Source organism: Poromitra crassiceps, assembly GCF_964638095.1.
Source record: "Poromitra crassiceps genome assembly, chromosome: 9".
Lineage (NCBI taxonomy): Eukaryota > Metazoa > Chordata > Actinopteri > Beryciformes > Melamphaidae > Poromitra > Poromitra crassiceps.
This window is the reverse complement of record NC_139630.1, coordinates 56,075,908-56,093,051: the sequence shown is the minus strand read 5'-3', so window position 1 is coordinate 56,093,051 and position 17,144 is coordinate 56,075,908. Positions and strand designations below refer to the sequence as shown.

The window sequence follows — 17,144 nt, the reverse complement described above, 5'->3', positions numbered from 1 at the left end:
ACAGTTGGAGACAGAAACCAGCTCCTTCTTCACATGCAGCAGTCTGGGGGAGAAACATCACACCATAACTCACAATCACCAGTGTGAGGTGAGCAGGAATTTGACTACCGCCCAGCAGGAATTTCACTTCCGGTTTAGTGTTTTGCCTTCAGAATAAAAGCATGATAAAGTCCGATTTTTACAATAAGAATTTAAGTAGAAATTTACCTATGACACCCAACATAATGAACATAAGAACACTAAGATGAAGCTCTAGTTTAATGTTTGAATGAAAATAGACCAGCAGAACAAATATAAAGGACCAGCAGAACAAATCTAAAGGAGACTGTGTACAGAAAACTCCTGCTGACCACTTCACACTGGTCAATAGCTGCTGACTCACCTGATTTGCCTCTCAGAAGACATCAGGAGAGATTATCAAGTATGGGTGCCCCATTAATATGCACAATGGATGATGTGGTTATGTGAAAGGTAGTCACTTCTGCTCATGGGCTTGTGAAATGTCTGCCCATATCAATGAGACACATTACAACAGAACAGTAAAATGAGACCATTTTGAAATATTGTTCAAAAATTCAAATTTTAATGCATTGGGGAAAATTCACTGCAGTCATGTATATCAGTAGTCCGTCTATCATGCCTAACTAGTGGCTAACCCAAACTGGTGTAAAATTCACTCTTGTTGACATTTAAAAAAACACATTTTACAGCCTACAGCCGCCCGGAGTCCGACCAGTAAAATAAGCCCATTTTCAAATATTGGTAAAAAATTCAAATGTTGGTGCGTTGGGGAAATTTCACTGCAGTCATGTACATCAGTAGTCCTTCTATCATGCCTAACTAGTGGCTAACCCAAACTGGTGTAAAATTCACCTAACAAAATAAAAAACAAGATTCTACTAATAAAGTACGTGGCTTCAACGCGAAAATGGTGGTGATTTGATAAAACGTTGCCATTTATGAAGGTGAGCCCCAATACTGTGGAAGTAACATTTAGAACAGAGGTGCCCAAATTCTTTCCTATGAAGGGACAAAAATTCATCTGGATGGAGGCCCGTAGTGGGCCAAAAATAGTTAGGCTATGTGAAATTACATTAGGCTTACATTATGTAAGGGATAATGTATACTGAGCCGGTGATTACTGTGGAAATAATGACCGACAGGTGAATGATTTAGCCCGACGCGCAGCGGAGGGCTAAATCATTCACCTGAAGGTCATTATTTCCAGTAATCACCGGCTCAGTATACATTATCCCGCTTAGAACACGGCCTACAACTAAATCATTCAATAATCTGACAAAAATAATTATTCAAATAGATTTTTTAATAGCGTTTTCAACACAAAGCGGTTTCATTCGTAATTGGCACACAAGACACCACAGCTGCAACTGGTTGGCCTAATTAGTAGCGTCTGCGGACAAAATGCTCTTACCAACTGATTAATCCAGGTGTGGCAGAGCAGCGGTCGGTTGTCGAGAAATAATGACCGGTGAATATTGTTGATTGACCAATCAGAATCGAGTATTCGAGAGAGCCGTGTTCTAATACATATTATATTGTATAGACAATTTACATTTTAAATATAAAATAATATTTTCAAAATAATAAAAACATTATTAAAAGTTTTATTTAGCCTAAAAAATATTAGGCTAGAGTTAGATTTAGAGTTGATTGGGGAAAAAAGCCTAAACATTTTTCAAACATTCAGATATGTTGAGGTGAGGTGAAGGGAAGACCCGGTATGAATACAGTATTACAGCAGCTCCTTATAGATTAAATTGTCTGTTATTCCCTCCTCATCACCTTCAATAAGTTCATGCTGCTGGCTTGCTTTCCTCTGAAGAAGGCTGTGTAGAGCTGGCCATGAGCAAACACTGGCTGAGGTAGCGCTAGATAACAACGCGGTCATCCTCTTGCCCTTTGACCTTTGTTGATGGTAACTGAGAAAGCCAGTCTGATGGGAACTGCCATCTGATCGGAAACTCATCATTTCTGTCATGGTGAGGAATTATTGGCAGGAAGATCCTTTCACCTTGTTTGTCCCTACAGAAATCACACATGCAACCACCTTGTCCATCATCTGCACCACCACCATCCGGGTGCCGTTCTTGAGAGTACGGTTAGGACCTGCTTGTCGGTTCCTAAGCAGCTCAGGGGCATGGTGGCACAGTGTGGGTGGGATCATCAGACAGTGTGAAGCAGGAAGGAATGCTGAAGATGTCACAATGGCTCTGTTGTGTGAAGGCCTAAATAAAAACGTAAAATATCACAGTAGTGCCCCCCGTGGGCGGATTCATTCCAGACCCCTGAAAAGTTTTTTGGCAAAATTTGGAGGCGACAGCCCTACTATTTATAAAAATGCATTTTTTTAACAAGACAAGAGATCATCACACTCACCAATTTGAAACTTTCCAAATTGATTGCCTAAGTTAAAGGGGAAAAGGGAGAGAAAGAGAGACACTACAGCCATCTCAGCCATCAATGAAAAGCAGCTCCACCCCCAAGAAAGCAGCCACTCCCCCTGGCTCTAGGGCCACTCCCATCAGAGTGTGGTGAAATCACACTTACTCTGTCAGCTCAGTGCAGATCGCTGCAGGCTGCTCTCAAACACACGTGTGACTGCATCTGAATGGGGTGACCATCTCACTCTTTTTAGCATCAGCCTGGTAGAGACACTAACTTCAGGGCAGCTGTGGTTTACCTCAGACGTTTTGACTGACAGACTTGACTCTGCCGTCCACCAGCTTCTTCTTTGGTAGCCCCTTTGAGGAGCATCATAGGAACCTCTTGCATCAGAGGTGGTAGGTTACAGAGCAGCACATTTCAGGAGAAGAGTCAGAGAAATGAATTTTGATGAAATCCTCTGTCTCATTGGAGGCTTTGGGAAGTTCCAGAAGATCTTGTACATATGGATTTGTCTACCCCAGATCTTTCTGGCGTTCCACATGCTGGCCTCCGTCTTCACCGGGGCCGTTCCTCCTCATTTGTGCCGTTCCTCCTTGCTCTCAGCAGGTGCTCCGGCTACTTCAGTCTTTAACTTCAGCCTTTTGTCTGGCCAGCCCGAGTTGTCCTGCCGGGACCAGCTGAACCACAGCGGTGCTCTGGATCTCGGCAGTGGCCATGGCGCCGGGAGCTGCCAAGGGGGATGGGAGTACAGCAAGGAGACCTTCCACAGCACCATAGTAACCGAGGTGAGTGAGAAATCCATGCCCCATTCGGCTCAGGTGCTGAACTCCTATGTCTGAATTCTCTCCTGATGTGTTTAGCATGAGAGGACTCCAGGCAGCTTAGCAATGTGGAGGCTTGCAGGGTCGTGCAGGCATCATCCAGGTCTCCCCACACAGCCTGGTCGGTTTCTACCACCTGTGGACCTGATAGGGCAAACCAGGGCATTATACGGCCTGGGGGCCAGAACCGGCCCTCACTACGCCCCCTGGGGGCCAGAACCGGCCCTCACTACGCCCCCTGGGGGCCAGAACCGGCCCTCACTACGCCCCCGACAACCGTTTGGGTTTCTCATGTGGCCCGTCAGGAAAAATAATTGCCCACCCCTGGTCGAGACTCTAAATCCAGCCATGTGCCATGTGATGTCATATGAAAATACCAGAGCCAGGCAGATATCGGCTCCAGGATTTGAAACCAGCGGTTCTCAACGTGGGGTTTGGGGAACACCAGGGGCTGCTTGAGGGAGTTCCAGGTGGTCCAGGTGGTCCTCAGCAAGCTGATCAATTCTTAAACTTCACCATTATTCCATTTTACAAAATGTTACCACAATTAGAGGATGTAGAAAAATGACTTTTTTGATCACAGTAAATTTGTTATCTCTCGACCTACAATACAGATGTCATGATGGGATTCTGGACAAAATCATATCTGACGATATACAAATATTTTCAGATTTGTGTCGGAGGAAAAATCTCATCAAATGGGGTCTGTGGACTAAATTAGGGTCATATTGAAAAAGGTTGAGAATCACTGCGTTAAAGTATTGAGCTTGAACACTGACTCAGAGTGCAGGTATACAAAGGTTTTCAACTGAAGGTCTTTCTCCCTGTTCCTCACAGTGAAGGTCTTTCTCCCTGTTCCTCACAGTGAAGGTCTTTCTCCCTGTTCATCACAGTGAAGGTCTTTCTCCTTGTTCCTCACAGTGAAGGTCTTTCTCCCCTGTTCCTCACAGTGAAGGTCTTTCTCCCTGTTCATCACAGTGGGACCTGGTTTGTGGCAGCAGCACCCTCAACAGCATTAGCTCCTCCATTTACATGTTTGGCCTCCTTGTGGGAGCTGTGGTGTTTGGCAGCTTAGCTGACAAGTAAGTTTGATAACAATCCCTCTATCTCCAGGGCAGGTCTTTTCTCTACTACATTATTTTAAATCATCAATTATATACTGTCACTGAAGTTTGAGTCAGTAGAAACTTTATGGCAAAATAATTTGTCCAGTAAGCCCTGAGAGTTTTCAAAACCTACTTAAGTTAAGTCTTATCACTTTTCTTCTTGACATATAGTTGAAAGAAACCGCAATCTTAGACATGTGTCATTCATAATTAATAGACAGTCAGTTAGATCACTTGACTAACCATTAACAAAAGCATTTGAGGCATTTTAACGCTTCGTGGTTTCATGGTTGAGCCTTCCAAACACAGCCTAGTGCTCTTGACTAAGTGTGGGCAAACCAAGCCATAGCTGTTAGTGTAAAACTGAGGTTTCTCGTCACAGGTACGGTCGCAGGCCCGTTCTCCTCATCAGCCTGGCTATACAGGCAGTGTTTGGTGTTGCTGCTGCTTTCGCCCCTCATCTCTACGTCTACAACCTGCTGCGCTTTATGGTTGGAACATCCATCTCTGGTGTCATCATGAATGCATTTGTCTTAGGTCAGTTCCCCTGCAAAAAATACAACCATTCTCCATCTCCATTATCTGATCAATTTCACATAAGTCTCACCAATAGTTTTTGTTTTGCTTTCAGTTCAGTGATAAAACACAGAATTGAAAACACTCTACACATATTGATCAACACAGAACAATAGGAAAAATGATACAGAATATTATACTGTATAGAGAAAACCCTCTTCAAATAAAACAACAAGAAAGCAAGATGCAACTGAATTTGAGAACAGAAATGACAATAATAATAAAATAATGTTTTGTTTGTTTTCACAAAGTGTATATTCGATCTGACATGGAAATTAATACATTTAGTATATGAGATAGTTATGCGTACATATACTATGCTGTATAATTTATGCATCCTGTCCTGATTGGTCCCATCTAGGCACAGAATGGACGGGATGGAAGCAGCGTCTGCTGGCTGGTATCATTAGCGACTACTTCTTTGGCGTGGGCTACATTCTGCTGGCAGGAGTGGCGTACCTCATTAGAGACTGGCGTAAACTGCAGCTGGCCATCTCAGCCCCTGGTTTCCTCTTCATCTTCTACATCTGGTGAGCAATGTGGCCCAACTTTGGAAAATGGGATAGTAGACTTTTCAGAGAGATGACTATAGCAATATCTTAAAAACCTCAATAAAACTGAGAGCCATAGACTAGCACATGCCTCCTCCAACACATGTGCAGTCACCAGCCGCTTCTTTTCACCTAACAGCGAGGAGTTTCACGGGCAGGTCGTAGCGCATGGGAGAATCATGCTATTCTCCCCAGTTCCCCCCCTCACCAGTGGAGGTAGTGGTGCAACACAGGAGCATCCATGCCCTTACTGTCTTCCCACAGACACAGTTGACCATGTCTGCAACACGGGGGCTCGAACCCGCGACCCTCGTGTTGGTAAGCAGGGCTACCACTAGCGCTATACTCACCAGACGCCCATAATGCTGTTATTTGTGAAAGCCCATGATAAAATACTGTTATCATCCCCAATGATCTAGAGCAAAATCTGTGAAGAATGCATGACTAAAGTGTCCACATTATGTTGACGCTAAATTCCTCTTATACTTCTCACAGTGGAGTACAGTCAAATATATTGATTTATTTTATTATTTATTTGATATATTGATATACTGGCTCATGGAGGGAATTTCCATGTTTCTCTCTTGTGTCTTGCTACCATGGTGTCCCACTCTGTAGGTCATGTAGATGTTTATGAGGTCACCTGACTGACTTGTGTCTACATCATTAGGGTTTTACCAAAGTCGGCCCGCTGGTTGATGGCCAACGGCAGGACAGAGGAAGCGTGGGAGCTGATCCGAAAAGCAGCTCTGCTGAATGGGAAGCCTTTCCGTGAAGATCTGGAGATATGCCAGGTGGGCTTTGTTCATTGATTACCACTGATCAGTACTCAAGTTAATCCTGTTTCAGTAGCAGTGAGAGTGAAATACCTGTGCAAAACAGTATCAAACAGAGGGGTGTGTTGGAGTCTGAAGATATCTTTTATTGCTTTGCATAATTTGCAAAACTTGCGTTATCGTTCAGTTAGGCCGAACCACATTTGCAGATGCAAATGACAGTAGCAGTACTGTGCACAACACATGCATTATTCTAGAACCCTGTCTCCAAAGTCCATCCAACTCTTCTTTTTTCCAGGCCTCTAAAAGCAAAGAGCAAACAGAGAAGAAGAGAAAACACACGGTGATAGACCTCGTTCGAACCCCAAAAATGAGGAAGCAGTCCTTGATCATTTTTTACCTTTGGTAAGTATAATCACAGTCTTAGCACTAAATGCTCGAGCAGTAACATGATACACCAGATTACTCTAAGACCAGAATGTAATCTGATTACCTTTACTGCATTACAGGGACAATTGAATATGAGTACATCATCGTTTGGTGGGTATCTCGGCACAGAGCAGTGACATGACATTGCAGTAAACTAAAGAAGCAAGTCATATCATCATATTGTTATCAATATAACTTGTAATATATGTTAAATACATTTACAATTGTAAAAACGTATTCCCAACAGTCCCCCAAATAAATCAAAGGGCCACCCCACGGGATTTCAGACCATTTCTGTTTTTAAGGCCTAACGGATATTCAGAGGATTTGTTTTGTCAGAAATGTTTTGATCTGTTTGTGCCATTCCATCTTCTGGCTCCGTCTGCGACGCCTCTGGCAAAAAGGAGAAAGAAGCCAGTTTAGCCGATCTGTAGAAACATAGAACGGCAAACTATTCACCACTATGACAGCATCTCCCCTCCTAAACCTGTCCCAGGTTTGTCAACGTGCTCGTCTACTACGGCCTGTCCCTCAACATCTCCGACTTTGGGATGAACATCTACCTGACCCAGATGATCTTTGGCCTGGTGGAGATGCCTGCCCGCACCATCACCCTGTTCACCCTCAACCGCTCCCGCAAGTTCTCCCAGCTGGCTTTCCTCGCACTGGGAGGTCTGTCCTGCCTGCTGACCATCTTCATACCCGATGGTACGGACAGACATGTTTGTGTAAAGCTGTGCTGTATGCCACAGAGAAGAAGCCAGATTGTGCTACATTTTTGCTGTGGGTGGTAAGATTGTCTAGGTATTCCAAAAAATTGGCTGGTAAAATACAAAAAAATCAATACAGTGAATAGGCCTCTATGTATATACTGTACATGGTAGCCACAAGCCAGGATACTTTTTTATTTTTGAGTATCCTCGCTACCATGTATATACCTATGTAGAAGCCTATTCACTGAAATTAAAAATGTTAGTCTCACTAGCACTCACTGCATCAGCAGTATTTACTTATTTGCGGTGACATCACATTCCAGGTGACAGTGAAGCCTACAGTATATATAGATATATATAGATACAGACGAGACGGTCTGTGTGGGAACGCCCACAAAATCGGTACTTCGGTGTTGAAACACAGTAAACAACAGCAAGTATTTCCCATCTGTGGAAGAACATCCTGATCTTCAGGTGTTAAAACCTTTGACTTTTCCTCCCCAGACGTCTCCGTCATCAGAACTGTCCTGGCCATGGTTGGGAAGTTTGGGATCACAGCATCTCTGTCCATTATTTACATCTACTCCGCTGAATTGTTCCCCACAGTCATCAGGTGAGCATTCCCAAATCCTCTTCTGCCTTCTTGGTGAAATTCCTGCTTCCTAACAAAGATCTTGACTCAGATTTGACCGTGCATACACAGCTGTTGCTGCGATTGAACCTGTACTCTATATCTGTTACAGGAGCGTCTCTCTAATCACTAGGCCTCCCCTGCACCCTTTCACTCTTTCTACAAAATGATAGCATCTCTTGCAGTTAGAGTCTCTCCTGAGCCCTGACTGTTGACATTTTAAAATGAAGTGAGCTGTGCCTATGTTCCAGTTCAAGGTCCACTTTGTTTTGATTTCTATCGCCTTTTATCACAGGCATTATCTCAAAGGACTTCACAGAGAATCAGCCCAACTAGACCTGAACTAGATCAGAGTGATATGAGACAAACGCAAGGGAGCACGAGACACTTTTTATTTCAAGACAATGTTATAAATTAGGTTTGATAAGTAAGCAAGCAAACCAAAAAAAGCCCAGGTCTTATCCGTTTTATCATGCCTTTTTACTCAGACAACTCTAGAAGCGGTTGGCAGTCTATTACCTATATTGCCTTGTCAGCTCCAACTATCACCTTCTACAAGGGAACTTGATGGAATTGAGGCAATGGGTAAGCGACTTGTTCCTTGAGTGATTTCAAACGCCCTCACTCAAGTGGCGCGCGTCTGTATCTCATGTTACGCAGAATCGCACCTGTCTTCTCAGTAAACACAGACAGGCAGGTGAGGGTCATTTGTATCAATGTTGTTGCAATTCCTCCTACTAATCGACAGAGGTCAATAAAGATGATATATTTAGATGATGATTAATTGTTTAGAGACGTGCGCGAGAAATCCTGTTCAGCACATTCAATAGTGTACCGTCCGTGCTTGCCTTCTGACAGACCTGTCACTCTCTCCCTGTTTCTCTCTCTCTGACTCCCAGGCAGAGCGGGATAGGTATGTGCTCCATGTGTGCCCGGGCGGGCGGGGTCCTGGCTCCCATCATCTACCTGCTGAGGGGGGTCAGTAAGCAGGCTCCCATGATTCTGTTTGGCCTGTGCCCCCTGCTGGGCTCGGCCCTCACCCTGCTGCTGCCTGAGACGGCCAATAAGCCACTGCCTGACACCATCAAGGACATGGAGGTATCCACCCCCAGGTCTGACTCTGCTCTTTTTATTTATTTATTTATTTGTTTGTTTGTTTGTTTGTTTGTTTGTTTATTTATTTATTTATTTATTTATTTATTTATTTATTTATTTATTTATTATTTTTATGGGGGGTGGCCATATCATATCCTACTGTAGTAGGGTTGAGCAACCATGTGCTATGGTGGACTAATCGGTGAAACCGGGTGTAGTTTTCACTGGTTTGTTAATTTGTCATATGCACAACAACAGTGCAATGAAATGTGCTATGCGTCCTCTGAATGTAAAAAGAATAAGGAACATATATCATCATCATCATCATCAACTCTTTATTGACAGACACATAAGGTCCAATAAGAAGACACACAAGCAAAAAACACTACATTTAAAGAAAAAATAAAACAATCAGAACACTAAAGTAAGGCACTATACCAGTGTTTCCAAATGCACGATTGGTATTTCACACTACTGAAACTGGGTTGAGTCAGCAGCATGATAATCAGATTATGAGATACATTCAAACGACAAATAAACTTAAACGTCAGATTTCTCAGAAGAGCATGAAAGGTGCACACTCCTACTTCACAAAACAATTGATTGGAATATAGTTCCCAAAAATATGTATATTAAAAAAAATCTCATAAATAATTAGATTAAAACAGAAAAAGTTTGTAGTGCTTTATAAAATGGGGGGGTGGTTACAAAAGATGGAAACCTTTATGTATGTTTCTGAAATAGACACAGAACAGGAAATATTATTATTCACTGCTTCCACAGCTGCATCGGGGGCATGAGGGTGGTTTGATTGAAATGTCTCTGCTGTCTCTCACCAGTGAGGAGGAGGGCGACATGAAGCCCGTCTTCTATGAGGCTTGTCTGCGAAAAGCACAGACATCTTCAGCAGCACCAGGACAGACTGATAGCAGCTCTCTGGACTGATGGACCCACCTGGCACCATGTCAGTCGTGGACTTTCTCCTCCTGGGTCAGTGTAAGATACCGGTACCCGTATTCTGAGCCCATAAACAACAGTTGTCCTGTATTTCCCATTTTTTCGACAGCAGAAAAAATATCACCAGTTGACTGGTGTGTTTTTTAAATATATTTGATTTTATACAACTTTTTATGTTATGTTGGTGAATATCAGCAGTTTGTTTTGATAATGGAATAGTATATTACTCAATGTAAATATTACTATCTAATGTTAGAATTCCCTATAGCTATCCACTAAATTAAGACTCAGCCTGGGAACCGGCTCATGAAAATATACTTTGTCATTAAAGTCATGTAGATTCCATCAGAAACAGGCCTGGTCTTCTTGACTTCTTCTTGACTTCACAATGGTTTCACATAACAAAGCAGATCCTGTTATCAAATGATGATTCTCCCCAAACGCCTCTTACATTTATTTATGTCACTAATACTTTTTTTTTTAATCAGATTGTCATTTTCTAGTTGAATACAAATATGTTTCTGTGTGATTGTAACCCTTCTAGCACAAAGTAACTCTTGTTGAGAGATGGAAACTGAACTCACTTAAACGCCAGTTAGTGAGCTAATGCAGAGGGTTCGATAACAACCAGCAGGAACTGTCTTTAACGTGACATTGCCACTCTGGAGCAATGTGCTATCAACATTGACACGTTTGGTTTTGACACAGGCTCCCCATATGTTTGATCTTTTTGATGTTGTAGAAAATCATAGTGTGGTTTATATCCACACACACACGCACGCACACACACACACACACACACACACACACACACACACACACACACACACACACACACAGTATGGAGGAAGGCATTTAGATTGAGAGTTTAAGGATGGGGTGTTTAATGATAGATAGATGGATGGATGATGACAATATCACTATTCCAATTACAGCCTATTAAGTGCAATAAAGTATTAATTTACCTCAATATTCTCTGGATTTGGAGGCAGATTGACCCATGGGTAATTGGACATAATCAGATGATGTTGAATGATTTCCAGTGTGTCATGTGACTGATTCCAGCTGTTAGCAGGTAAGTAATAGGCGGTGTTGAGTTGCATTTGGAAGATGCGTTGAGAGGAACAGCTGCCCCCACACACACACACACACACACACACACACACACACACATACCTCCCTGGTGCTTTGCTGTCAGGGGAAGCTTTGGTAATGCATCCTTCTGGCTTTATCTGTGGCATGTAGCGTTCAAAGTCCACCAACAAGCTCAGAAATAGATACTACTGTACTAATGCTACCACTGTTGTAGTCGAGTTGGACTCAGAGTTCAGTCTGAGTCCTGGACTCATTTTCAGGATTTGTGACTCGACTTGGATTTGAGCACTGATGACTCGGACTTGGGCTCGAGCATTCATGCATTCGGACTCGGAAGTTGGAAGTGAGGACTCGGACTTGTTAATTGATAAAGATTGCTTTGTTTGTTTTTTGTAACAGGCCACAATAATTTGGCATAAGATATTGATCGCTATATTAATACGTGCCATTATTCAATTTTGTGCAAGAGCCGCAGTGCACGCGCTTTAGAGTCTGGGAAGAAATACTTATTGGCCTATAGACTATTCTGTTTCAGTACCTTAATCACTGTGCAATATAAAAGCATCGAAGTTCTACTTATAGACAGCAGATGGCGCTCAAATGTCGAGTAAAATAGAAAAGATTGAGGAGGGCTCACTGCACACTACAGTGAGTATGTAGGCCTACTGGTTTCTTTCACACACTGTACTGTATATAATCCTATAACACATTCAGAAATTGTGGCCCACAGCTTACTTTGCAATCACTGGAAGTGAATTTAGATGAAACCCTACACATTCAGTAGCTCAGTTGGTGTACCACCCATTTCGAATAATAGTTTGTAGGATATACAAATACCACAACAAAACTATTCTGTATCTATATACGGTAGTTTCCTAAAGCAATGATAATATCTATATATCTATCTATCTAACTAAAAGTGTTCACCATAAGCTCACTACTGGCTGAGTACTATAGTTGAGTACCATAGTAGCCTACCACTAGTCCCTATAGCTCTTCAGATTTAAACACAGATGTACGTGCCTACCGAAAAAGCATTCCAATATGCCTGTGATAATCAGTAGCCTACTTTAGGACATTTTTCTCTCATATTAGTAGTAGCCTACTGTGATATTGCTATAGGGACATTACAGGATGTTGTTGGTGACCTTATCAAAGGCTACTTTATTTTCTTACAATAAACACAACACCTCCACCCCTCCATATCCCACCATACAGTGTTCTGTCCCACTCCTATGATGCCGCCCCTCACTCCCTCTGACTGGTCGGGGGACCTGTCATTCTACCCACTAGTCCCGTTATGTTGCCTTCAGGTGCTCTTCGTAAGCTCCTACTGCCGACTTGTCAGTGCATTCGAATGCTTTTGAGTTTAATCGAAATGGAATGGACCCTTTAAGAAAGTAAGATTTTTAGTCGCTGTTGCTTTGTTTTTGGAAACAAGTGGAAATGGAGGCACACAACTATACTATTTAACATTTATAATTTGAGACTGTTTTCTGTTTTTGATGTGACCTCTGTGCTGCATACTGCACTACCAAATTCCTCATTTGTAATATGATTACTCACACTACTATGGCTATTAAAATGAATCTTGAATAGCCTACTAATTATTTACACAGAATTCACATACAAACAATAACAATCATAAATAGCCTATATTTTTTGCTTCTTGTAGGCTATATATATTTTTTAAACCTGGTATCAATGTATTTTTTTTTAGGTGAGTCTTGAATGTCGTAATTACGATTTCCGACGGCACGTGAAGGCAGCATTAGTTTCATTGTGGGGCCCTGCAGAGACACAACGCCATCACACGACGAGGAGGAGCAGGGCGACACCAGGCAGAGAAGCGCCAGCTTTATTATTACACAAACTGCATTTCATTACAACTGCAATGGAATACAGCGCTGCGGATTATTAGACGCCTTCGAACTGGTAAGAGACATACTGCCACTTTACCCCTCATTCAGCTCGCGCAGCTCCACAACGCCAAATGAATCACTTTGATTTTTTTTTAATGATTACTATCTATATTGACGTCATGTTACTTGTGTGTAAATGTCTACTAGCCAGGCTACTTGGCCTGTTAACTTTCATCTCTCCTCTCTTTCTCTCTCTCTTCTCTCTCTGTCTCGTTTGTGGGAGACTGTCTGGTGTCTGGCGTCGGCTCCAATGCGATGTTTTTAATCTTAGAAATAGGCTAATAGCTACTCCAGGTTATAGCTTCTGCAACGAGAATGGCATAGTTAGCCTAAGGTCAATTAGATATAGGTTATCCGCGGTCATATGCGAAGATGATGAGAAACGTGTAAATCTTCCAGGCATCTTGACGTTGAGTTGACGCATTGGTTCGCTTGTTTACCGACTCGAGCTCTGCCGCTGTCATCATCATCACAGCATCTCGTATCGATGCTGCTGGAGTCAGATGAAGGACACAACCTCCTCCTCACATTCTGCTGATTCTGTGATCTGGGATGCTTATAGCTCTGCCTGCCTGCCTGCTTGTGTTGTTTTGTGTTGTGTTGTGCGTTAACTTTTCGCTTGAGGACGCGAGGCTGCATTCCGGCACACTGGGTGGGTTTAGGGTCTGTGCTCTGTGATGCAAGTAAAAACAAAAAAAGTGTCGATAATTGAAAGTGTTTGTGTCTGCAGCTACTACTGTAAGTGTTAATATCTCTATTGAGTCAACTGGAGGGAAAATGTCCATTGTGTTGCATTCATTTTGATGCCACAAGTGTAGCTACACCTGATCATCAGGTCTTCTATCTGCTTGATTGATTTCACACAGTGGGATAAATATCACTAAGTCATTCCATCACATCAGCATTATGGACATATAATTGCTTGAGGAAAGATGCACAGATGACTAAATAAAAGGCTGTTATAGTTCTATAACAACAATTGAGCTGAGCCATTCTGGTAGGAAATGCATGTCACACATCATGAGAATAACACTTTGAATTGAATGAAACGGAATTGTATCATCGCAGTGATGCATCCAATAAGTGCTATATTATTGTTGTTCGGTATTGAATCGTTACACAGCTATGGTTTTTCTATCGTATTGCGGACCATTTATCCAGATGCGCGTGGTATTGTCTGAGAGGGAAAGATACACACACCTCTCTAGTATATAAACACATCACACACAATCAAGCCATGTAAGAGGTGTTGACCTATAGTCTTGCGGTGTTGGGTTTTGTTTTCCTCGTGTCCTCCCCAATTTTTTGGAGCCACCCGCCGCCTCTGCAGTGTGTGTTCACCCACTTTATATGAAGTGTGTGTTCACCCACTTTATATCCTTTGCAACAAGGCAGATCTATTGCACATTTCCATATGGCCCAATAAGAATAACAATGTGCGTTTGAATCAGGCTTACATATGTGTTGAGAATGTGAATGCCTCATTAAAACATCATCAATAAGTCGTCCTATCGTCCTATTAGGAAATTGCTTTCTTATTTCCATTGGTCATTTGAGAAGCAGTGATTGGTATCCTTTCTACATTCAGCCCATAAAACCACCAGCACCTCTGAAACACTGTTGGCTGCAGCCATTTGTTCCATGCACTGTGTGTGCAAAATGAGCCTAACTGATCTGAACAGCCTTCTGAAACGGCATCTGACACACACAGAACTCTCCACTTGTAACAACTTCAAGTTTATTTTAGGTGGCATCCCTCAAGGCCAAAGCATTAAGTACCGTGGATGATCGTTCTTTGTCTAGAAGTCGCTCGCAACTCGGCAGTCACCACCAGAGTAGTTTGGTCTTGAACAAGGTTTTACTTCGTTTCGAACCTCTCGATCTCACTCGTAAAGCCTGGGTTGTAGCGCAACCCTTAACGTTTTGTAGAGTCGCCCCCATGCTGTACTTTCCCTCCTCTGCTGTCTGCTGCTATTGCTGCAACGGTTTCCGCTGTAGTAGTCTACTGTAGTACTATTATCCCTATTTTCAGAAATCCTGTTTCCGTTTGGGTTTTGAGTTGACCAGTGCCAGCGGTTGGTTGGCAGACGGCTCGCTGACTCCGCTTATACTGTCATTTCCACTTAAAGGAAAAACAGTTCAATTGTTTTACAACCATCGGATGTTGTGGGCTGCTGCATTCAGGTGCCACTATAATGAGTTCAGGTCTAGCAGATGATACACAAATACAGTTTTTAGTGTGTGAATCTGTCCCCAGGGAGCCAGGATTATCTTTCTTGTTGGATCAACAAAGGTAGTAGTCTTGGAAACCAACCGCTGAAACCAGTGCTCATGATGAAATATTGTCTTTTAACACAGCTATATAGAGACAAACCCAGCGCGCCATTCCTATTTTCATCATTTCTATTTTAATTTTTTTAGCGTCTGATGTCTGTTGGAAGTCGGCATCAATCCTACTGAATTGGGATATTACAGATTCATATAGCAACGATCCCCTCCATAGTGCGGTGCCTATACTTCTGTTAAATGTGCCATATTTGTGTGTACAGCCGTGGTGCTGGCAGAGATCCCTGCCAGTCGTTGCAGGAAAACTGCTTGGTCAGAATGAGTCATGGGATAAGGAGGAGTGTTCTATTTTGTTTTGATTCTTTCTGCTATATGGGACGAGGCATCCATGGTGTGACAGATTCTAGGTCCTTTGCGTTTTGGTGTGTGGAGATCCAGTTAGACAGACAGGCTTATATATACAGCTACTCCTCCTTTAGCACTGTGCTGCCAAGCTGCTGCTGCTGTGCGCCTGTCGCTGGATGACAGCCGGCCAAATCTCTGCTCCCACTGTGAGACCATGAATCTGATTGGTTCACAGAAGAATGGTCAAGACAGACGACATGGGACGCTGTGAGCGCTGAAGGAGTGCGTGCCCGTCCGCATGTCCTCGAGTGCCCGCCGCCCGGGTGCGGTCGTCAAAAAGGGCCTTTCTGTGTGGAGTTTGCATGTTCTCCCCGTGCCTCCCGGGGGTTTCCCTCATATACTGTAGGAACCCCCTCACCTAAACATGCAATATCCTGGTTGCTAACGTGGTGCCTCCTCTGGTCGTGAAGGGCGCCTGTTCAGAGGGAGGGGAACTGGTTGGAATAGCGTGAACCTCCCACGTGCTATGTCCTACCAGTGAAGCTTCCCCTGTCAGGTGAAAAGAAGCGGCTGGCTAACTGCCCATGTCTCGGAGGAAGCATGGAGCCAGTTTCGGCTCTCCCCAGATCGGCAGAGGGTGGAGCAACAACCAGGATAAATAAATTAAATTAGCACTAATGGGGGATAAAAATGGGATAAAAAGTCGACGGCACTAATTCTAATACAGTAGATGTAATAGCGGTGGTGAGACTTCACTGCAGTGAGGCGCTCTGGAAGCCAATCCACCTTTCTTACCTCTTGAACATCTTCCTCTCCAGCACTACAATCATTTGAAGGGATTACACAGATGAGTTCAAATCCTCGTCCTCCTCGGGTCAGGAGGCCAGGAGCAGCTTTTTCCTCCCCCTCTTGGGGAGCAACTTCCACTCAGCCAGCGACCATCTTCTCCATGTTTTTATTGGGGGTTCTTATATGGAGGAAACACCAGGGGAGCATGCAGAGAACATGCAAACTCCACACAGAAAGGCCCCTTGTCACGAGATAACCCCACCTGGGCACCAGGCACCGAAGGCATGGGGAGACATACCCCCAGTGCCAACAGGCGTCCCAGGCGGGAATCAAACCCAGGAGGACCTACTTGCTGTGAGGCAATTTATTTTGATATTTGGATGGTTTTAATAAAAGTGCTTGTGTGAGTGACATCTCACCTCATGTGGCTTTGACTTATACACAACTGAACATTTAGCCCACTTCCTACAAAATACCTGATACATATCGTGTATCGCCATCCAGCCTAAAAATACAAGATATGATTTTTGGTCCCTATCGCCCAGCCCTACTTTGACTGCCTGCAGTCAAGCGTTTGATTCCATGACTGACAGTATTGGGGTGAGTGTGTTTCAATGGGGCGTGACGGAAATGAATGTCCAATTAG

General features: G+C 43.3%; 2 protein-coding genes across 5 annotated transcripts in view; both read left to right on the top strand.

Moving 5' to 3' along the window:
• Nucleotides 1-2,843: 2,843 nt before the first annotated feature.
• Nucleotides 2,844-17,144, top strand: part of LOC310782421 (organic cation transporter protein) — a gene marked incomplete at both ends in the record, with an annotated part of 31,265 nt that continues 16,964 nt past the window's right edge. The window contains 9 exons of the mRNA XM_083643081.1: nucleotides 2,844-3,191; nucleotides 4,206-4,309; nucleotides 4,716-4,870; nucleotides 5,271-5,439; nucleotides 6,131-6,254; nucleotides 6,535-6,641; nucleotides 7,162-7,373; nucleotides 7,883-7,991; nucleotides 8,909-9,107. Coding sequence (XP_083499207.1) covers nucleotides 2,844-3,191; nucleotides 4,206-4,309; nucleotides 4,716-4,870; nucleotides 5,271-5,439; nucleotides 6,131-6,254; nucleotides 6,535-6,641; nucleotides 7,162-7,373; nucleotides 7,883-7,991; nucleotides 8,909-9,107 — 1,527 coding nt within the window. The remainder of the gene's footprint in view (nucleotides 3,192-4,205; nucleotides 4,310-4,715; nucleotides 4,871-5,270; nucleotides 5,440-6,130; nucleotides 6,255-6,534; nucleotides 6,642-7,161; nucleotides 7,374-7,882; nucleotides 7,992-8,908; nucleotides 9,108-17,144) is intronic.
• Nucleotides 12,969-17,144, top strand: part of fynb (FYN proto-oncogene, Src family tyrosine kinase b) — a 102,491-nt gene continuing 98,315 nt past the window's right edge. For 3 of the 4 annotated variants that reach the window (XM_083643472.1, XM_083643470.1, XM_083643473.1), the window contains exon 1: nucleotides 12,969-13,091. The gene's annotated coding sequence lies outside the window, so the exon portion shown is untranslated. The remainder of the gene's footprint in view (nucleotides 13,092-17,144) is intronic. The other variant, XM_083643471.1, reaches the window with a different exon arrangement.